Raw genomic sequence first — 24,434 nt, 5'->3', positions numbered from 1 at the left:
AGTCTCCTCCAGGTTTTCCTTCCCCTCTCCTTTTCTCCGTCCACATATGCAGTTTTACCATGACCGCCCTCAATGAAGTGATACTGCTTTGAATTTTCAGGGAAGAAAAGGATCACATGTCCTGCTGTGCGTATGCAAACATTATGACTTATGATTCTGGTTCATTTCTTTGACAACAGTATCCCACATATTACAGTACACATGCATACAGACACACACTTACACAACTACTGCAGCAGTTAAAGTATTCATATCCAATTCCCTGGTGAGTGCATTTCACATTTTTACATTTCATAATCAGATTTTCTGTTTCCACATAAAACTGGAATGTGTATCCATAGTTGCCTTATGGTTAAGTTGGCAAGACATTCACAGACACACACATACACATGCTCTTTCAGCCTTGTTTTTCTTCCAAACTCTTGAGAAGGTCAATGGTTACTCCTGGCAGTACAGATTTTAGTGTGACTAGGATGCAGTCAAATACTTGCAGGAATTCAGCCCTTGATGCTCTCAAACCATCCCCGTCATCCTCCGACTAAAGAATGCTTTTGAAAAGAAAGAGAGAGGAGAATGAGTTGGCAGGGTGAGAGGAGAACTAGAAAATATTTCATGATTTGGAATTTTATTCAAAGCCCTCTAGGAATACCTGATTTGTCTTTGGATGCCAGGGTAATTTCAAGGCAGGCCTTAAGTAAGAAGGCTGGCATCTTGTTTTTTTTCAAGCTCCCCAGCCTCAGCCCCCTCACATGCTTACACAACGTTGTCAGCAAGCTCAGTCTCTCTGCTTGAACACTTAATACAAAGTATTACTTGTTTTTATTTTTCTTCTTTAAACTCTTTGTTGTCACCCTGTCTGCCACTTCTTTTTTCTGTCTGTTTTTGTCTGACTGTCCTGCATTCTGTCTTTTTCTTTCTTTCTTTTTTTCACTCATTTATTATTCTTTTGGCCCATACAATTGCAAATCTTAACTAGATATTTATCTGAAGTTGCAACACTTTTGCATTCTACTCCTGTTTATGTTAATGGATATTAAAGGAAGTTACATTAAATCTATATTTTAAAAATGCCACTGTACTTGTAGTGTCTACAAACAACATCATGTTACCATGAGCTATTTACAATGCAATAATGGTCTTCAAAGGGAAAACATTTCAAATTATACAAAATGTCAGATTTGTGTCTGACGCTAGAAATGGCTTCTCTGTAAACCTGTCAAGCCAATATAGATATAATACAAAATATATCATAGAGGCTGACAAACCAATTTCTCAACCAGCAATATTCTCAGTAGTTCATGATCTAGTACAGTCAAGAAACACATTGTATTCGTACCTTTTTTAAAGTGGAAAACTATTCTTTTTTAAAATTTGCTATCATTGTCACTATAACAGTCATTACTACTCAAACAGCAATGTAAAACAGATGTTGAAAATCTTTCTGGAAGACCGGTTCAGATAGATCAGATAGTTTGAGGCCAGACTGGTACAATCCAAGAGGTAAAGTACAGATCAAGTGGTTGCATACCTCTATAAATGTGAACTGTATCTTCAGTTAAACAGCTAAAAATAATTGTGATTCTGTAGCATGTGTTCAGTATCAGTAGGTTGTTCTCAAACAGCAAAGCTCTAATCCAACAGCAGCGTGATTTTCAGCGTCGTTTTGTATGTCAGAAAGAGGAGGCCGAGTCATGTTAGAAGACATCTGTCGCTGTAGGGGTAAAGTCACAGTGCATTTCTGCTTTGTGTTAAATCACATGAAGGTTGCTGCTATTGAAATATTCTGCCCACTTGCTCACATTTACTGTACATTATAGTGTGACAGAACAAGAAGACGGGCCTTTCAGAGGTTGTTGTTGTTTCTGATGGCATAAAGAGACCATCCTCTGTTTTGTTGAATGTATTTTTTATCTTTGGGTCCAGCGTGATTAGATTTTTGTTTTGTATTTAGAATTGACTCACAAAGTTAAGCATATACTGCATTTGAAATATCCCCTGATGTCATGAGTACTTCTGGTTTAAAGAAGATAGTGAAGAAAGTGAAAAAAGGCAATTTGAGAAACTGCTTCAGACACTCATTGAAACCCAGTGTTGGTCCTCAGTGCAGCACCAGTCTTCTATAGATAGGGATAGAGAGACTATTCACAGCGTATTATGCATTTAAGGTCCGCAGAACTCAAATTGGAATATTGTGCATCTCTCTTCCTTAAGCTCTAAGGAGAAATTAGAAATTTGCTTCTTCACAGTGTTATTGGAGTACCAGAATTATGTTCCTTGCATGTTTCCTTTGAAATTACCACATTGGAGTTGCAACTAGAACAGAAAGAAATAACAGAAAACTGGCTGTTTTTCAGTCCTGACATTCAAAACAAACCAACAAACTGCATTGGACAGCAGCCAACCAACAATTCTACAGCAGCACGGCTGTGGTTTCCACAGCGACGGCGCCTTAATTGATTCCCTCTCTAATTAACATGCTTTAAGGACAGCTGGGCCAAGCAGCATTGTGTTAAATGTCCCCTGAACGGCACGGTTATTAGCTTAATACCCAACTGGTTATCTGGATGGTGTTGGAACACAACATTCTGCTGTTCAGCAGAGTATTTACTTGTGAACTCATGGAATATGCATTGAATTTATTGAGTCGCTTTACATAATAAAAAGGTTAAATAATAATAATAATAATAATAATACATTTTATTTATAAAGCACGTTTCAGGGTACTCAACTTTAGTTTACATAAGTTAAAATGATGATAGAAAACAACACACTAAAATCATATAACATACATCCTTAATCACATAAGGTTAACAGGTTTATCATGGTTGCTGTACAGAACCAAGAAAGACATTTTCTCTCACTCTCTATCTTCCATTATCTTTGTCTTGCAGGCTTCTGCTAAAACATTCTGACTGATGCAGTGGATAGATACTGAAATTCAAACTTACTTTTTGCACAAAACTCAGAATCTTTCCGACTGTAATTCACAGCAACAGGAAAGTTTCCTGGAAGTGTAATGAGAAATACCAGCATAACACAGTGCATGGTAAATTTGATAGATGAGGTAGGAGAGAGGATTTGTAGGGTGTCTCTTATGAGCAATGAGCCCCCGAACCAAAGGTTCATCTGCTAACACAGCATATCACATTGCAGCCTCGGAACAGGCACAACCAGTACAGGACACAAAAAAGTCTGTCAACAGGTTGTAATGTGAGCACAATCTATAACCATAAAATGCACAATTGTAACCAGCATGTATTATTGCTCATATTTCTCTCTGTATAATCCTCTTGTACCTTACTGTAAATCTGTGAAAAGGAGCCATCCAACTATTGTCAATGGCTTTCACTTTTACCGTGAGCATAAGTGATATGTTGTACCTGCCTCCTCTAAAGGGCCCTCTCGAGTTTCATGAAGCCTGGCCTTGCATTATGCTTTACATGATTCATTTCACTATAGCACTCATTTCACTCACATAAGCCAGAATAAATGGGGTTGCATTTGCATTAGGATACATGTTAGATGTAATGAGTTACAATATCAAAAGTAGCCGCTAGTGTCAGGATCATTTTCAGTTTCTCTTTCCACCCTCTAATGCAGACAGTACTTTGGCAAGAAAAACATGAAGAATACCAATATAGTTATAACTGGTCTTTTGATGACTTTGACACCACTTGAGCTGCTGTGCAATTGCACCCGACAATCAAACCTTTACACATCAACATAATCTTAATTTCTTTTGCTTCATTATTTCTACTTGTCAATTCAAGCCCTTGGCCATCTGGGCATCTACTCTTTTTATTATTATCTTAAGTGAATTTTCCAATCAAAGAAGATCTAGACTAAAATATCTTATCAACTACTAAATGGGTTGCCATGAATTTTTGTAAAAGTATTTGCGGTTCAGCAACAGTGGATACTGAATCTTAATGACTTTGGTGATCTGCTGACTTTTCCTTCCTTGACCTGTGTAACATCACCATGTTACACGGGTCAAGAAAGTCACTATGTGCATGTTACTGTAGCTCAAAGCACCACTGTGCACAAGTACAGTCTTACAGAGCATTAGCGTAGCTCTTGTCTTGTTTCAGTATTGTGCCTTACATGTAGCTTTTCATTGCGACTACCACACATAAACTTGTCTGCTATTATTACGATGAAATTTTCCCTTTAGGGTATTCAAGTCTCAGGAGACAAAAGGTGAAAGGTCACCTTTGCTGTCAGGTGTGTTGAGTGACAGAGTTCAGTGTCAATGGCAAGGATATTAGTCATCCCGAAAATCCCACCCCCATTCCTCCCACTCATCTCTCAACGTGCCTTTAGTGATTGTTCTGCCCATACTGTATGAAGGTCAGTTGTATACTACCATTGATCTTTTCAGCTTTCTCATTAATGTTTAATAGTGTGTGCATATACAACCTAAAGAATGGTCAAAATGAGCAAACTTTGCAAGTCTCTGTAGTTCCACCTAGTCTTCAAATCTGGTATTCTTGCCACTCTCTTACCTTCTTACTCCAAAGGTTCATTTGTTGTTGTGTCAGGAGAGCTTCTTGTCAAACATGATGCGATGGAACAAAGACCACCTTGATGAGGGTGGACGGCAAGAAGAGCCAGCAGGTGGTCCAATTAGTTGGCCCCATGCAGAGAGAGAGGAATATCATAAAAAGCGCTGTTTCACGCTCCAGGCTGACAAAGTCTTCATGCAGAAATGTGGTCCTAGTGTGGTGTGGTATGTTATCTATAAGTTTAAATGTTGATTACAGCTTTATGCAAGAGTAAGGTGAAAATGCAGGTGATGTATGTATCAGTCAAATAATCTTTAATCAGTTGTGACAGATGGGTGTGTAGTATAATCTAATGAAAATGTGTGGTATATGAAAAGCTTATGCTGTGTGAATTTTGTTGAAATTCAGATGCAGTGTGATACAGATTTCACAGTGCATGAATTTCTTGATGCATCAACAGTGAACTAATGGGGAGTGGAGGGGGGTGGCGGAAATAAACATATATCAATAAATAATTGCAGATGTTCAACAAATAAATGGCGCACCAAAATGATGACCAGTTTTGCTGTGTACTGTATTTGTTTTTTTAAAAACTTTACAGTACTTTAGAGTATTCAACATACAGTAGTTGTATGAACTGAACACGACAAAGTTTAATTGAGATGATGTATATTTTGTATGTATAATTAAATGCAACACGTCATCCTACCACCCAGGGCCCTCACTTCTGTATACCACCCACAGTGCTCATCATTTCCTCTTTTGACACAGTTATACTAATATTATTCTGTGCATGAAGCAATGTGTCATTAACCTCGTATTACTGTGTTTGTCATCCAGGAGACCCAGGAGAGATTTCCAAAACTGGGCCAGATGGAGCCCTGGGAGGAGCTGGGCAGTGGGGAAATAGATGAGGGCAGCACCACAGATTGTGATGATGAAGATGGATGTCAAGCCTCAGGAGATGGTCCAGACAAGACCTGTAAGTAACACATGCCTACATCCACATGCATAAACACTCACGTACATACACACTTCTACTATTAATTTTCTCTTTGCCATTTGCAATATTGTTTGCAATTGTAATAAGCCCTAATTTCGGGTGCATTTCCTTCACTCTGAATATAAAATGCCCACTCCTTTCATCACTCAAGTTCCATGTGATGTCCCCACCAGTCTTTGTGATGATTTACAGTAACTGTCATAATTTTAATTGTGCACTCGGTTTAATCAGATTATTTTGTGTAATATGTACCCAAGGAGAGATCTGCCTCTGAAAAGACATTCCTTCTCCTTTCTACAGCTCAGACAGCCTTGAATTGTTTTCTGAGAAGTGCGACAAAGTCACTCTTTCAATCACCTCCTACATGGCGAGGGAAATTCACCTTAAAACATATTTCCACACTCTGCCAACTTCTCCTTGAGGCTACAGCAAAGGTAGCAACGCAGGAGTTTCTTCAGATCCTTAGACAACAAGCCACAGAGACACACAAGGCAGTGAAGAGGTATTAGGTCATGTGTTAGCTTTGATGATAATCATTTGAATGAATGCATGCATGATCTTTATTGTCATTATACTCATGTAGTTAAAATAGAACAAATAGAAGTAATACCAGAAAACAGCAGTAATAGCAGCGCAATGTTTAAAAAGTGATGCTTGTGCAAGTACAACTTTTAAAAAAATAAATGGCACTAGTTAAATTAAATTTACACATTTACAAATTTGCAGAGGTTGAATGTTATAAATATTAGTAAATAGATAAATAGATTTGATCTCTTGCAGAAGCTTCATGTTAATGATCCCTAGTTATTATGTTGTTTTTCCCCCTAAACAGTCAGATAAAGGAGTCTGGTGTGAAGAATTGTCTTACAAGCATGGAGTGTGTAAAAAGGTGCATGGAGAAGCAAACATGCACTCATCCAGCACACAATAGCAGCAGGTGCCAGGTTAGGTATAAAGGTCAGGATTTTTTTTTATGTGGCTGGTAAATAGGCCTTCTGGAAATACTGTACACTGAGGCATCCAAGCAAGCCAACAGGGAAACACAATGAAGACAGGCCCAGTGATGAGATCCTTACTGGAGTAAACTGAGTCTATTTGGTTGCCCCAAGTGCAAAATTGCAGTAATGCCAAATGCCGATTCAGCAATCTCATCATACATACAACGACATGCACCATGTTTACTCAGTCCAACACAAATACACATAACCACATCTAGTACAGAGGGCTAACCACATACAATAATGGGTGCCTTATGGTAGGTATATGATAGATACAATTAGATTTAACAGACATTGGTGTGTCCTGGTGGCTTAGGTGTTTAAGACACTGACCATGTACTCACCACATCCCATTTCGAATTCACAATAGGATTTTTCCAGCATCTGTCATTTGTTTCCCTTCATTTCCTGTCACCTCTCCACTCTCTGCTATCAAAAGAAAGTCAAAAATGCTTAAAAAATATCCTTAGAAATATACAACAGACATTCATCTGTCTTTTCACATGCGAACAAACTTATTATCCCTTTTGAGTTACTTGGGTCAAGAAGAGTTGTCTAATAGAGCATTGTCAATTTTAGCCAGTTTATTTAAATGGCATTGTGAGTGTTGTCAAAATATACCAAAATATTTTTTCCTATAGATTTTTAACACTTTGACATGTCAAAAACCTTTTCCTCTAAATTCCGTGGAGCTGCAATTGACAGCAAAAACAGGATGCAGTACATATTTCATCAGGTTGTTTTTTTTCCCAGTGAATATGAAACTTACCCAGTGAGTAATCATATCCCCATTGTACTTCTGTAACATGCACTTTGTTTGATGCTGCTTGTGGCTCAATTTATTCCTGAAACTGCAGAAAAAGAGAGATAGTCAATGCAAGTAAGTTAAAATACTATAACACAAGAAAACAAAACAAAATCTCACTGTGAGGTATTAGCTATTGTAATATACATATATGCAAAACAGTACTTACAGGGCGTAAGGGCTCTCTCAAAGTTGGCATACAAAAGATGACAACGGCAAGTATGAGTCAGTGTGCTATCAGCACACTTTAAAAGAACTGGTCTAGCTTTACCAAAGGGTAGTGAGAAGGCTATCCACACCACAGTACAGTTAATACACCAATCAATAGCCATTAGAATCCCAGTTACACACTGCTCTGGTCAGGTCCTTTCTGCCCTGCTCCTTGCTGCGATGTGGATAAAATATGCCAGCCTTTCTTGGAGCTCTGACAGCAGCACCAGTATCCCAACAATAGGGGATAATCAATCAAAACCACTGTCTGATATTTACCGAACAAAACCTATTAGTCTGTGCTCAAAGTATAAATCCATATCATGGTGAGGTTCAACTGTCCTGTAGCTTTCAAAAGTATATTTGTCATCCAGTAACAAAATCATGCTGCTTGGAAAGCTGATTGGCCTATTGGTTTTTATAAAAACAAATTACAACATAGACCCTGTTATACTGTGACTATGAGACAGAGTCAGTTGCTTCTCAGTCAAAGTTAAAGTCTGATGGCAAGAGCTGGGTAACACTTGTCCTGTGACGCAAAGGCAGTCCATTTCGCGTATCATTCATTTACAGCAGCCAAGCCAGGCTTTGAACTCAGTTGTAGGTATGATCAGGCAATTTCCACAGCTTTCAAGTGGATAAAGGCTCTGGTAATAAGCATTCTTTAATTCAGTTTTTCAGTCATATACTTCACTCACACACTCTCCTGTCCAGGCCTTGGAAGCAATCTGTTTTGGGTCTTGGATTTTCTCTGACTTTGCATTTTGAAGATATTTTTAGTCATTTTTCATTCACCTTCTGACATTCCGTGACATTGCATTTCTTGGCCTCTTGTTTTTTGATGACATCTGCCTGATCATTGTGATCTTTGAAAATTTGTATCTCATTATCGTATTATTTCACTAATTTTGGTTTAACTGTTATTGATAATCCAAATAATAATCCTACCCTGGGTGAGATTGTACTGCCTAGCAGGGGTAGGAGGCTTACTTTACCTTCCATCTGCTTGTGAATTTGTTTGCTTCTGTGTAGCAGTGGCAGAGCTCCCAAGGTCCATGTTAAAAGGGGGCATTACTGCCCACGGTTCTGCTAAGAGAGACTTCATTACCAAGCTAATGAACAGCGCTAATCTGCACAGAACAGACTCACTGTCTCTATCATCACTCAGATGTGATGGAAGTGCTGCAAGTTGTACTGAGGAGATAGGATGCATGTATACAGTCTCAGACGGTTGGCCCTCCTGCATATTAAAAGTATGTTCAAGAATGCAGATACAGATATTTCATTCAGCATAGATATTTAGGACCAGCAGTTGCCAAAGCCAAATTATTGTAGGCAGCCATATGAACGCTGAGCTATGAATGTGTAGTACTCTGCCCAACTAAAATGACTGCTAATATGCAAAAATCTACAGACAAGGGTTGGAAAAGTTACATTCTTTTCACATACTCCAATTTGCTCTCCACTACTAAAAGAAAGCACAGTCTGATTGCATGATGTCATGCCTGTTTGATCTTGGTTCAGATCCTGCCCTTCTTGCCTGGAGACATGTTAGTGTACTTTGTGTGCCAACTAAACAAGGCCTGGTCTTGTATGAGCCGCCATGACCACAGCCATGGACAGGAGAATAAATCAGTGAATCTTTAATGAACCATGTCTTCCCTTTCCCCTGCAGCTATGAGGGCCTCTTCTGTGGTACATTTTGTGGTGTGACTATGGCTTATTAACTGTATTAACCCGGGAACACTTATGGCTGCTACTTCCAATTCCTTCTATTCATTTTTAGCTCGCTCATTAACGTATTAATCTCCAAAAGACCCATAGTGTCACATTGGACCACTATCTCTCCATTAGGAGAGATGAGACTCAGAATGTCTGTGCATCAAAAGGTAGAACAGTACTTTGTCTGTCTGCTTCCGTGAGTTCAGCAGCCTTGTCTGTGTCTTTGGCTAAGTAGGCATAGCCCTTTTGTGCAGATCTGCAAAAATAGACAGGCATATATGGAAGAAGAGATGTTTTATTCTGATATTAAAAAGGCTGGACAAAACTCGAAGTTTTCTTTCATGAAATCTTAAAGGGGTTTAGAGTGGAACATGGGAGGTTTTTTTTTTAAAAAAAACCTTCCAAGTGCTCCACCTTTGACTGCTGTTGAGATAATATGTCTGGCAAAGGTGTGAGAAGACATTTAAACAAAAGGAGGAGAAAGAAGGATTTCCATCTCAGAGGAGGAGAAGTAAATGCATAGATAAACACTTCTTGTGATTGGGCCGGAGGGATGTACAGCAAAAAAAAGTGTGAATCATACAGCCATGAAAGTAGAATTCTCTTTTGGTAACAAACACCATCTGTCAGGTGGTGAGCTCATCAAGAAAGTGAAGACACCCCCGGCATTGCTCACATTCTGAAGCTCAGTAGTGAAACCTGTCTATTAGCATGAAGCTATTGGCAATGATTGTTTTACTTTGCCATACTGTCATAGAACATAATTATCTAAATATGACAAGATGGAAAGATTTAAGAGACGATTGGTGTGCTTTTGTTATTATTGAACAGAAGGACAGATATATTAGCTTTTCTCGTATCTCCTTGCATATCCTCTTACCGAAGGAAACAGCTGGCTATGTGTATATAAACCTGACCCCAAGGGAAGTAAACTCTGAACACTATTTCAGATTCACAGCTGCTAGTTTTGTGAACATTTTTTCTCTAGAAGTATGGAATATAGTCATAGATTTCACTCTACACGGACCTACACACACACATACACACACATTCAAAGATATGGAGAGGTGGGTCTGAATCACACTAGAACGCCTCAATCAGCAGGTTTGGAATTTAAGGCTGAGGGGCACCAGAGTGAAATCTGTGCTCCCCATCCATCAATGCCCACCGTTCCTTGTGTGTCTTTCACTCTCTCACTCACGTACGTACACACACACACACACACACACACACACACACACACATATTATGGATATGAGTTTATTTTGCAGTTTATATTTTGCTATCCACACAGCTATAGGCCTTGTTTCTCTCACTCCAATTTCCAAAGGACAAGGTTGTATTGTATAAATTATGACCTTGAATCTGACTTTGATACAGCAATTCAACTTTGACATATATCATCCTGATAAGGTTCCAGCATTTCTGGTGTGTTTGTACCTGAATGTGAAAGGCATGGAGAGAACTTCTCTCCAAAGCCTATAAGGCCATAAAGGTGTGCACCAGCTGTTCACCCTGGCAGAGGAAGCACATTCCTAATATGAACGGCTGCTTGGGCAGGATATGGCCAACCTACACCCGTGTTAGCAGGATTACACTGGATCGGCCCCAAGCCCACTACAGCTCACTGCAGTCTGCTGTTGCCGTGGACGCAGCACGCACCTGCCTTTCATGTTGGAAAACTTGCAAGCAAGGAGAGCAGAGTGGAGATTAAGAGAGAAGTGCTGCAAGTTGGGGTCTTAGAGAAGACATAAGGTCATAGTTAGAGGTAAAGGGTCAAGAAAATGGTTTGCAAAAATGAAAACAATGGAGTTTAATACCATAGAGCCAAATGATGTGAAGTTACAGTACAAGAGGCGCAGAGGCATGGAAGCACGGTTAAGACGAGAATAAAAGGTTAAGGATCAGAGAAGACGATTGCAACATACAAAGCTATGATTCAATCTACCGTGAGAGAGCAGGGTTAGAAGGGTGCGTGGGGGATTTGGTCCTTGTATGCTCTGCCAGGCTGAGTAGAAACCAATCTACCCCTCAATCTTCCTATCCTAGGTCCTGGACTGAGCCGAGCCCCTTGGGACTGGCGTGCATAGAGGCCGGCTGGCCAGCAGATGTAGTGGCTGTGTCCCGGTGCGGATATTACCAGTATGACTGCCATTTCCCTTAGCCTTTCATCTGGAGCTCAAGGGGCTGAGAGTGAGCTCCGCAGGGCATAGTAGGGTTGGAGAAGAAGGAAGAAGAGGATCAGAGAGGGCTTTGGCTGGGCAGGAAGATGGTCTGGTTTGCGGATGGATGTGGGAGGAGTGAGTCACTTTTTCACTCAGATATGCAGAGTCATCTATTTTTTTTATCGGACTTTGTGAATAACATTGCATAATTTTCTCAAGACTTGTTTTGACAAAATCTGTGAATGATACTGAGGAATATTAGTATCATTCTTTGTTCTCTATTTAACAAATATGGGGAAAGACACATTTCAAACAGCAAGTAGAGGGATAATCCTTTTATTAATATGTACTCAAACCCATTTGTCAGAACTTCAACTACCTGACAGATATTCTTTTTTATTATAATCTCTGTATCACAGTTTTTTATTTCCACATTAGCATTTGTGATCATCATTTTCCTGCTGCCCCCTTCCATCCCTGTTTATATCATCTTCCACCATGCCTTTCAGTGGTCTCCTTTTTCTTACTAGCTTGGCATATTCTGCCCTGTGGTTTTTATGGCAGTTTGAGAGCATATTAGCTTCAAGGGCTCCCTAGGCACACAGTCATCAGAGGAGAATGGTTCTCATTAGCCAGCATCATCATTTCCTTTCTAAGCAGTATCGGCGAGGCCTTTATGATTGAGCCTCTCCAGCACACCTTTGGGACCCTGTTTGGGAAGCACTGAGAATCTCTGGTGTGACAACAGGTTATAAACTAGAGGAAGCAGTGGGAGTTACTACCTGGAAGTTAGTGAAACTGATACATAGAACTCGGCATTTTGTATGGTTGCTATGAAGTTTACTAGCAGAGAAACAAGGAATGTTAGTGATTCAGTGCTCTGATAGTGTAGCCACATAGGTCTTAACTACAGAACCACAGAAGGAGCTCTTAATCACTAATATAACAAGAAACCCATATAACATGTGCAGGTTTCCAAGCAGTAAATGACATTTTAAAGATGGTTAAAGTCGGTGTCCAGACTCATAAACTGATCTTTATTTAAAGCTACAAATTCAGCGAATAAGCTATTGTGTGCATAAGACACCACCCTTCCACCCCTGCCGCCAGTCAGGCTTACACTAAATTTTTGGGGTTGTCATTGAGACTAGACTTAGTAAGTACTCAATTAATTTGTGGAATATTTTGTTGCTTGCTACAAGACAGACCTACAGCTGAGACCACTTTGTGATGGTCCTAGTTTATTTGGGCTGCTTTATTAATGCTCATACCCAGGCCTCTCTGCTGGGGGTAGGGATGGGGATTGGATGGGAGAGTGGGGGGTTGTTGCATGAGTGACCCCCTTGACTTTCTTGCCTTGCCTGGAGCCCAACCCTGGCTACTAACACAGAAACTGGCATTCCTGCTGTAACACAGCACTGAGCAAATAAAGACAGACATTCCACTGATATTGAAAAATACAGTAGAAGGATAATCAGGGATGAGTCTGATCCTCTTTGTCTCAGCTTAGCCTGGTATGCAGGTGGAAATACAGACTAGGTGAGGGGAGAAAGCCTGGAAGGACTTTGGGTGGGATTTTTTTTTCCCCCATTGAGGCAGTCTCTCCTGCCTCAAACTCAAAAGATGGGAACTTTTGTTTTAAAGCAAAGCAATAGTCAAAGTGTCTGCTTTAGATAGCAGAAGTGAATTAGCATTGCATGAGTAGTCAGATAATGGAGGTTGGTAGCAATGAGCCAACTTTTGTATTGACTACCTGCAGCACGAGTCGGTGTGTGGGCTTATATATGTGTATGCATCAAAGGGACGTACATGCAAGACAAGTCACTTCATTAAAAGCCTATCCAATTGACCAGCGGTGAGAGCGACAAAGCCCTTCTCCCCTATCCATAATTGATGTGGCAATTAGAGCTGGACCTGGCAGCCCTCAGGACTGGCAGTCCTGAGGGCTGGGAGGGGGCTGACCTCTCATTGCCTTAGCTGATTGTAGAGCAGATAGGAAGGGCCACTGACAGTGTACTAATAGTGCACATTTCTAAGTAATTTGATTCTAAAGCTGCAGTCAGTTATGCAACCAAGAGTTTACATCAAAGTATCTGACTCACCCCCACAAAATCAAACATTTATAACATCACATCACAACTTTTTTCTTTTTTTTCTAACCCACACAGATTTATAAAAACACTTTGAAGTTGAAAAGGCAAGTATTACTTAGATCAGTTAAATTCAGGGGAGGCTGGTCACATGGAGCAACACAAGGCTGCATCCCATTCCCTGCATCTTTCTTTTGTGTGGGCACTCCTGCTGCTTCTCGGTGTCTCAGAGCAGGTAGCACCCTAATGACAGTTTACACACAGTACAGAATGTGAGTTTATGTCTGCATCCTTCACGCTTGTCTGTCTACAAGGACAACCTGACACCTGCCAATGCAATGAGGCATCTGGTGTTTGAGTGTGTGCAGGTGTAGTGTTGGGTGTGTATGATTGAACACTGATATCATCTAAATGAGTGTTCTGGCGGGAAATGTGGTGTGTGTGCCTGTGCAAGATTGAGGAGTTGCACTAGGCCTTCTCTCTTGCATAAAAGCTGTTTTCTCCTCAGGATTCCCCTCCATCTTGAGAATCTGTCACATTGACTGGTGGAGGTCACTGTCCTCCCAGGGCCCCTTTTGCCTATTTGTTTCTGTGTGTATGTGTTTGTGTGTGTGTTTAGGGGAGTAAATCTTAATCCTGCCAAGGAGTTTAATGGTCTAGTACAGCCAAGAATCGCACTGAGCAGATTCCATCGCACTGATCCCTTCTCTGGAGTTGCCATGCTGCTATGCCCGTTGCTAGGCTAGCTGTAGGCTCAGATGTGTACCCCACTGGTGCCCCTGTATTCCTGCCCCTTTCACCCCTTGAGTGGCCTGCCAGAGACCCCGTACCAGTCCTGGATTCCCTATACAGGTTGCCTGTGAACCAGGGGGACAGTTCCCAGAGAAGTGAATTTGTGTGTGTGTGTGTGTAGGTGTGTGTGTGTGTGTGCGTGCACGCAAAATCAGTGTGTTATTTTGAATACAAAATAGGGAGATTAGTCTGAAGGGGTGAGGAGCCCCTGCCTGACATAGCACCACATAAAGAGTGAGTTGTGAACAAAAACAGCAGAGATGGATGGCCAGTAATGAACTGTGTGAATGCATCCTCCCCTTGTCTCCACCCTCTAACCTTACCCCCCTTTAAAAGAAAGTGTGGGTGAAAAGAGATAAGGAAACGTGTGAGTGCTTGGGAAGGTATATGTCTGCGAACCAGTGAAAGAAAGGACTTAAAAAACACATAGTGTCAGGACATCCATGGTCCATCACCACCAAGAGCAACATCAGTCTTTTATTCGTCTATAAAGGTCTGATCGGAGGCAGACTGATAGCTCTACAGCTTAGTAATGCTGGCTTTACCCAAGAATAAAAGAGACTTGTCCATATCATTTGGTGTGTATAGAGTTGTGAAGTGGGAGGAGGTATTTTGGGCACTCCTGAATCCAAACAGCACCATTCATTTTTCCCATAGACAGTGTTATGTGACTCACAGTTGGAGCACTTATATGGCTTTTTATCAATCTAACACTTCTACACAGCTATAAAATTAGTTTGGTTTTACTGTTAGTTTTGTTTCCCACTGCAATATCCATTTGAAACAAGGCCAAATAGACTGTCACTACTTTTTAATGCAGCTTTGCACACCTACTCTTATTTATTTAAGGAATCGTTTGTGTTTTAATATAATTTTATGTGAGTCTTTCATGGGTGTATGTTTTTATGTTGTTTGTGAGCCCCTAACCTAAGACAAATTTCTATCATTATGTCATAGACAATGAAGTTTTTTTAATCTTGAGTACTGTTCAGTAACTTGCAAAATAGTCTTATTGAAAAATCAACATGAAAAGGAATCGTGATAAGATCCTGCCTGAAACAAATATATGATATATTTTTGCCATATCACCCACCCCTAGTCTCTATGTTGAGTAAAATTTAGGGTATCATTTAAAAAATTTGAAATGGGAATACAGAAAAAGGAAAACTTCTAGAACCAGCGGCTCCTCTCACTTCATAACTCTATAGGACTCTTTGTACATGCATTCAAGTTGTGTGTTGTGTGAAAATGTTAATGTTGCAACCACGGAGTAACAGTAGTCACTGAATATATGTGTGGCTTAACAGGTTACTTATGCATAGTGTGAACTCTATGTACCAGACTTGTTGAACTTCCTATTGTTGAAACCCAAAAGAAGGCTGGCGAACAGCTTATCCACACAAAATGGTCTAAGTGTAGAAAATTACAAGGGTAAAATCTACAATCATAAAACTTTAAACCATGTGCATATACTAAAAGGGAGGAGTGGAACATTGCACCACATCTGTGTCTCTTCTCTCTCTGCACTTGGGAAACAGAGAGCGTCTTGCTCTCAGAGGGATAGATGGCACGTGGCAAATATCTGGCAAAGGTCACACATCAGTTTGGATCACAGGAGAATGCTCTAGCCCTGATAATGACAGAGACTAATGGTACAAATCATTTTTAGTGACTTCCCTGCATTTGAAAAACGGTGAGCTGGCGCCTACACTCCAAAGACATATTGGCTATTGCATAAAGATCTTGTTTTACAGCAAATAAGGATTGATCTAGCAAATCAACAGGGTCATTATTCAGCCGCTTGACAGGGCTGTCGCAGGAGAAAGAGAGGAACAGTTGGATAAATTGTACTTCTGTTGTCTCTGAGGCATGCTCACAAGTCATGAACTTATGGAGGAGCCAAGCACACACTATGACGAGGAGTGACTAACTAATCACATTAATGCCCCACTTCTTATTCAGACACCATGGCAGTTTGTGTGTGTGCATACATATGTACATGCACCATAAGCATGTGTAAATATTTGCGTCTGTGTGCAGGGTTACACTCATGTGTCTGCCTGTGTGAGTGGTAAAAAAATGTGTCAAAGGTCACCTCTCTTAATGAAACATCGCCGTGAGGCAGATCCAGTGGCCTTGTCAAAACCCAGACCCACAAACTGCTTTACAATTCCCCCTGTATCCGTCTCCCATCAACCGCTTAGCAGGGAGAAGAACCTCAAGGTCAAGGCAGGGGTGTGAGCCAAGAGAGTGGAAGATGGTGAGAATGAGAGAGGAGGAGTAAAGTTACTGACCTCCACCCACCTCACCATACTCCCTCATTGTGCCATAAATCAAACCTCCGCCTTCTGACCGTCTTTTTAATTGTACGCAGCAGGAAGAGAAGCAAAAGACTGCCACAGGTGCTTTAAAAGCCATGATAAACATGTCAAAAGTCTTCCATCTACACATGCAGCTTCTGTGTAGGGTTAAGTTACACTGTTCAACAGCAGGCTACACTGTAATTAGGGTGAGAAGCTACAATAGGCAATTTTGGGTAGATTTTAACTCAGTAAAACTGAAAAAAATGACCTCAATTGAATTGAATAGGGCACAGATCTATGTTTGTAATGGCTACAAGTCAGTGCTTAGTCTGGAAAAGCTGCCTTGTCATCTTGATAGCATATAGTGTGACAACTTGCTAAGCCTCAGTATACAGTAGCACCATTCCTCATTGGATTACAGCTCTGCAGCTAGTGTTCAGCCAAGAGTCCCATGCAGGCTTGCACAACACACAAATGCACACACACACGTACACGCACACACACACAGTCAGACATGCTCAACACATTGTGTGGCCTGAGTTCCTTGGGTTAACACTTTGGATTTGTCCTGTGGTAAACTTTTTGCCCTTTTGTCCCAGTGTATGAGTATGCTTTTGTGCATCCATGTGTGTTGTGTGCATTCGTACTGTATGTGTGTATTATTGTTTACAGGAAAAGACAGACTAAATCTTATCAGTTAAAGACAGAATGAGAATTGTTTGGGAACAGTTTGCTTCTTCCCTTCACATAGGTTTGAAGATTTTAATATGTGCTGGCAAACAAAAACAAAAAAACAGAGGAAAAGAGGAAAGGAAAGAGAGAGCAGCAGTAGAAAAATGGCATGGTTGCCCAGAGAACCATCATGCAATTTTCTGTCCCTCAGAATTTTTCCAAAGAAATGATGGCCAAGACGTTTGTTATTCCTCCCACTCACCTTCCAACCCTATTCCTCCCTTCTTCTCTTCGTCCCCTCCCTTCCATCCTTCCCCTTGGCCAGAGCCCGAGGTCCACCTCTTCTTCAGTGCTGTGGCCAAGCTTGTTAGAAACAGCTGTTGTTGCTCCGTGGCCAGTGGGAAATGGAGGCTCCTCCAAAGACACAATCTGCCCATCTGGAGAGGCATTAGTGGCAAAGGACACTATGAACCATTTCTCACACACTTAGCCAAATCAGAGGTCAACAAGATGGCAGAAGACAGAACAGTCCTTTTTAACAAGTGATACAGGATTGGGTTGAGCTTTGTTGCTCCTATGTATGTATGTAGTTATAAAGGTTCTACAGTCACTGTATATCAGTGTTAGATGTTCAAAGACTAGAGCTCTGCTACCCAGCTGACATGATCCCCCATCCTCTTCCTCTCCATGACCCTGTCTAACACAGGCTTTAGTGACAAATGAAAGCTACCACAATTCATTTGCTCAATATTGGACCCACGCCCACACACTCACACACACACACACACACACACACACACACACACGCACACATTCATACACTTCTTCCCAGACATGAGGTCTGTGGTCATGTTCAGATCTCAGAAATCCGGTCATATTTTTTTTCTGGTTTCTGTTTTTGTTCTTCTCTGTCACTGTTTGTTGCCTATTATAAAGCTTTTTATCAATCAAAACACATTTGTCTTTTACTGGTGCAGAACATATGTCATCGACTGTTGTTGTAATGCGAGAAGTATGTCTATGTGCCATCGCATACCCTTGAAGTCGTCTGACGTGATTGATTCCATCTGCCTTGATACAAGTGACGATGGATATTCATCCTCATTCTGAAAAGTCAAACTAACTGTTTTTCTCTTCTTACCCTCTACGTCATCCTTCACTCCCTCCCACCCTCTGCTTTTCTGTCTTGCTTGTTCTCCCTTCTTTTCCCCCCACCATATTTGGGGGATTTACACATGAGCCAGCTTATGAGGCAAGGCTTATCTGCTAACATTGTCTCATTATGACAACAACATCACATTCCATTATCCTCCAGGCCTCCTGGTTTTTCATTTCTTTGTGCCTCAAGTTGTTGCATGCTTTTAAGGACTTAACTATTTCATTACACCTCTCTTTCTCAAGTTGGTGTTCCCCTATATAACCTTAAATAATTTAATGTTTTTTCTCAACTGTTGCCAGGTGGTATTGCTGAAAATGCTATCATTATAAACCTTTCAATATTATTTGATTTCAAAATGTATCAAAATACAGTCTATTTCTGATATTTTTCTGAGATAAAAAGGAGACCAGACATATGAAATATCATGAAAAACATATTTGTTGGAAATTTAAACTGACATACAACACACAATTACTGGTCTATATCAGTTATTGAGTTAAAAACTCTTTCCTTGACATAAAAAGGTTCGAGTGTTTCCCACATATTTGCAGTAAATCTGCCAAAATAAAAATAATCGTTTAAAGATTTTATCGTTTGTCGTTTAAAACTAAGTTCTTCAAGATAAATATGACACAATATATTATTACATTTCATCATAAAATGATGACTATGTTGTTAAATTTTAACTGCACCTTTCAATGGCAGAGCTCTGTTTTGTAGCGCTTTGCTGTCTTGCTGCATTTTTTTACCAAAGCTTTACTGCTATCATCTTTAAAAATGGTTTAAAACATATTTATAGTGTTCAAAATATTTCCAACAAATCTACAACTGATGCAACATTGATCTACTCATCAAATTTTGGGCTGCTTATTTGTGTCCCAATCACAACAGCAGCGACACATAAAGCAGAGGAGCTCAGGTGTTCTTTTCCCCACTCATGTTCTAGGTCTTTTCCAGGTTCTCATCTTGGTCAAATGTGCCCAGAATAGCTTTTCAGGGCATGTGTACTGTGGTGTGAAATTGGCACATCAGTCGCTACTTTGATGGGCATTTAAAAGTGGATAAATTATGCATTTTTTTCTTGCGCCTCTTTTGTGCTCCTCCCAGCTGGTGGCTCACTAGATAACCAGTTTAGGCTTTGCCTGAAAATGGACTTGGGTAGTTTATTGAGTATTGACTATCAGCCTTGTAACTTAATTTTATTGCATCCAGTTTTGTTTTATATCAAAGTTCACAAAGCATTCCAACACCATGCATTCTTGAATGGCCACCTTACATGAAAAATACACTTTAAAGGGCCAGTGTGTAAGATTTAGTGGCATCTAGTGAGCGGACTCGTCAGAAATGGAATAAAATATTCATACGTATGTTTTAAATAGTGTACGATCCCATGTAAATAAGAATTGTTGTGTTACCTTAGAATGAGTCCTTTATATCTACATAGGGAGCGGGTCCTCCTCCATGGAGGCTGCCATGTTGTACCGCCATGTTTCTACAGTAGCCCAGAATGTACAAGCCAAACACTTGTTTTAGAGAGGACCTTTTGTGTTTTCTTCACGAGTTTCGCGGCCACCTTAGTTTCTCCTACACGCTTGGAAGGGGAGGGTGAGGGGAGGGGTACTCAGTTGATTGCAATCTGCAACCTCACCACTTGATGCCACTAAATCTTACACACTGGTCCTTTAAACTAGTTGGCAGGACTGTTGTCTGTGCTGTAATTGCTTGTTCTGGCAAGGACCTGCGCCATTAATTAGCCAGTTGGTTAGCCTGCAGTGGAGTGGTATTTGTGTGTTGGCTCGTTCAAACGCTGGTTTCTGACATCTCCCTGATGAGATGCAAGCCATTTCCATTGAAACAATAACAGCAATCTGATTTGGGATAAATGATGTCTTTGTCTATTGTCTACTGGAACAACAAAAAACATTGGCACTGGAAACACTTCTCCCTCTCTTTCTGAAGCCCTGCCTAGGCCTATTCACACATGCATACACATGCACGCATACAAACCCAAGTGCACAGTAGGGATGGGTTGATAATGCATTCTCAGTTCTAGGAAAGAATGTATTCTTACACATTCGACCATGCCAGGTGTGAAAGGAAAAAACTCATATTGGATGAAAGCTTGAAAAGAGCAATAATTTTTGTTCTTTTATGACAGTGAATTAAGTTAGGTATTCAAAGCTTTTATGTGGTATGCTATGAATTTTGGTGTTTTTTATGTGTACAATATCTAGCTTATCACACACCTGGCTTTCAAGTTGTTTGACAGTGAAGTTGCTGCACAGAGGACACTGTAACTGTCTTAAATTAGAAAGCAGAGTTTCAGACAGACCGGTCTGTACCCACACATTGATGCTGGGATCATTGCAAACTTGACCTGATTTTATGACAGTGACAGCTTAAACTGTTTTGACACTTGGCTCTGGCACTCCCATAACTAGTTTACCCCCTACTACAACACACACAGTCATTCTGTCCTTCAACGCACACAGTCATGCTATCCTTCACCCCTCACACACAGCTTGCAGAGCCCTAAACTCCTACACATGGGCGACTGGGAGTGTGTAATGTACCTGCTGTGCTGAGAGTGATAATCTGTTTCTCATCCACTGATATGCGTAGTTGGGCTGGGTTGGGTCGGACTGGGCTGGGATCCATAGAGAGAAGTGGAAAGAGAAATGGCTAATGAGCAGAAGGAATTCATTTCTTTCCGATTTTATTGTGTGTGTAATTTTATGTGTGTGTGTTTGCGAGGCCTGTGATAAAAAGGGTGCTTAATGTCTGCCCTACCCTCATCAGGCTGATTTATCTCTGATTGGCTGTAATGACACCGTGAGGGCTTGTCCATCATCTGCCCCTGGAGATTAGACAGCCAGTCAGTCCTCCATCATGATGTGTGTGTGGAGATGGCGGTGGAGGTTCAATTTTCATTTTACTGTGTCCCTGTGGGGCAGAAAAATCATAGTATACTCTGGCACACGTTTGATGTGTGTAGTTGTGAGACAAAAGGGTATGAAAGTGAGTTGGTAGCCGTGGAGTAATACAGTGCCACTGTAAATACATTTTATATAAAGCCCTTCTGTAAAGTGATTTGAAAGACAAGTTGCATTTTTCAATTTTTTAAAGCACTCTTCAAAACTAATTATGCGAGCTTTCGACTGAAACAGCCGCAGCTGTGCTTCTTCTGATGTACATATGAACTCGCTCTAACTGTAACAGACATAATTATAGAGCATTTTTAGATCTGATTGTTTTTGAAAACCCTTGGAATGAGGTGATGGGGATGGTGATTAGATGATGATGAGTCCCTAATGTACAATTTTACAAGCCCAAAGCAGTTTACCGTGATTACTGTGATGAGCCAAAACATTCATCTCTCTGTTTCTGTCTCTTACAGCACATACAGATGTCTCCAGTGAAAGAAAGTCCAACGGGAGACAGCCTGGAGGTGACAGCCCATATGAGAGCCCTGTCAAGCCCCCCTCAGTGAGGGTGATAGGGGGCTCTCCATCTGCCATCTGGGCACAACCCTGGAGCCTCGCACTGCTTCTCGCTGCACTTTGCTTCCAGTGGACCCTGTTCTGATGCCAGCACCCTCTGTGAAATCGCCCTCACCTCCTGCCCCTTTAGGAGCCACATACATGCACATTGACACTCATACCATATACATATCTCACATAATATCCTTACTCTTGTCCTACAACGTACATGGATGGATGATAATGATGGAAATGGAAAGCTGGACAGGATTCTGGAAGAGAAGAGGACAACGTTGTAGGAGACTGTAGACAGGGGGCTCTTGCAGGAACTTGGGGGTGATCCCTTGCACACTCATCTACAAAGATTAGCCCTGCTGCTTCTAGGCTGCTCTGTATACGATATGGGCTAGACATGTGTGTATACACACACCAGTACAGCCCTACCACTCTATGCTTTACTCACAAAAACACGCCCTTTGTGGTTCAGAACGGGACTGCATCATTCTGATTTTTCTTAAAAACGCTTCCACATTAACTGATTTACATAGACACTTTTTACATATACAAATATAGCCATATTCTTTTTCTGCTGCTTGTTTTTTTTTTTTTTTTACTTATCTTTTCAGGCTAGAACTTCATCATAACCACTGCACCAGTTGTCAGCCAGGCAGAAGTATTCAGCTCATTTGAAAACTCTACTCATTTTCTTTTTGAGGATTAAGGAATGCATGATAGATTGATAAATCAATCCCAGGTGCCTGGCCCAGAACAGCAGATTTGATATACTCTAATGACTGTGTACCTCAGCACGGTTTAGAATGTAATGAGTTCCCAGGTAGAGCACCGGCACACTTGCACAGATGAACACACTGTGCAGGCAAACTAGGTGTGTATAGTATGTAACTGTATATAGGTGGAAAGATTTGATGGCGTGTATGAGGTTCTAATTCAACAAAAGGCTCTTAACTGATTTAGCTGAATGCGTTCTTCTTTTCTTTTCCCTATGCTATGAATGGACTGTGCTTGTCTGCTCCATACAGCATCGAAAACAATGCAAAAAAAGAAAAGGATTTCATTTCTATAACAAATAAACCAGGAATGAACACAATTTTCCAACCCCAAGCCTATGACATAAATGGACAAATTTTGGACGTTTGAACAAAGTCTGTACATTGTTGATTTTACTAATGTTTATTGTGCATCTAGTTTTGTGTGTTTGCTTGTTGAATTGCACATTAATGCATGTATAACCTACCAAGTTATCAAAATTGTTGCGATAGGATCAGGCCTTTTGTTCAGCAAAGCATCAAAAAATACATATGTTTTAAATCATTTACCATAATATCTCACTGATGAAATGTCATCAGGTTTTATTTTTTCTCTCTTAAATGATGCTTTGAAACTTACGAACAAGAGGACTTTGGGCTGCAGATCCCACACATGCTGAATAAAATATCATTTAACACACAAAAAAACAACACATAGAGCAAGTTTTACGATATTGGATGCATCAATAGTTTGATCCAGTACAGTGGTAGCCATTGTGTAAGCCAATCTTAATGGATTTATCATGTATTTGTTGAAAAAACATGTTTTTTTTTCTCTGTAACATTTCTTGGGAGAACCAAATAAGCTCTAATGTCTCTCCACCCACTCTTAAGCAGACCATTCCTTGAAAATCCAACAGATAATTATGTTTTAAATAATTCCTCATGTGGATGAAGCAAAGTGAAGCAATAGCTGAACAAACAAACTGTGTGGCTTTTACAATGGCTTCCTCTGTACACCTGATTGCTTTCTTGTGTAGATGGTGTATTGGTGGTACAGCAGATAGTACCTGTGTGAATGATGATAATGAATGTATGTATGGTCAATGCTATGCAGATACAGTATTAAAGCTGAAAATGCCTAAAAGCTACACAGATACAGTATCTAAGCTAAAATAGGTCTGTACACTCACAGGCTGATATGGGTCTATGAGCAGTGATATACCTCTACCATTAACAAGCCTTTAATGTAAACAACTTTTTCTCTCCCTACTGACAAGTGATTGACCATTAGCTCTCCATAACACTGGAAGATGGATGACCAGTCTAGTTAAACCACATGCAAGTACATCCTGCAGTTAATGAAGAAGGGAGATCTCTATATTCATATAATGTATTGGCAGTTTAAATGTGTCGCATTTTGTTTTGTAACCATTATTTGTTTTCATATGATTTCCTCCATGTATGTGTTTTTTCCTGACTGGCGTTCATTGCACCCACAGATCACTTACTGCTCTATACCCTCGCATGTGTATAAATGTACATATTTTAAGTCACTTGCCATTTGTTTTGTGTCTCATTTCTTTTTTCATATCAGTATGATACAGTGTAGCTGAGCTCTATTGAATGTGCTCTGCTTCTTTGCTGGTCTCGATAGCCTCACCTTAAAAAAATATCAGTCATCAAAGACATTGATAAACAATAGAGATGTGCTTAAAGCTAAATAAATATGAAGGGAAAAATAGATGCAGCAGAGGCAGAGAT

At 40.4% G+C, this 24,434-nt stretch overlaps 1 protein-coding gene across 5 annotated transcripts in view; it reads left to right on the top strand.

Moving 5' to 3' along the window:
* gpc5c (glypican 5c) overlaps positions 1-24,226 on the top strand; it is a 120,300-nt gene extending 96,074 nt beyond the window's left edge. For all 5 annotated transcript variants that reach the window (XM_044369410.1, XM_044369409.1, XM_044369408.1 and 2 more), the window contains 2 exons: positions 5,346-5,487; positions 21,822-24,226. In XM_044369410.1, the coding sequence (XP_044225345.1) occupies positions 5,346-5,487; positions 21,822-22,009 (330 nt within the window). In that variant the 3' untranslated portion in view covers positions 22,010-24,226. The remainder of the gene's footprint in view (positions 1-5,345; positions 5,488-21,821) is intronic.
* The last annotated feature ends 208 nt before the right edge of the window (positions 24,227-24,434 follow it).

The sequence above is a fragment of the Thunnus albacares genome, chromosome 12 (genome assembly GCF_914725855.1).
Source record: "Thunnus albacares chromosome 12, fThuAlb1.1, whole genome shotgun sequence".
NCBI lineage: Eukaryota > Metazoa > Chordata > Actinopteri > Scombriformes > Scombridae > Thunnus > Thunnus albacares.
Note: the sequence above shows the minus strand (reverse complement) of the source record. Positions and strands in the feature narration are given on the sequence as shown.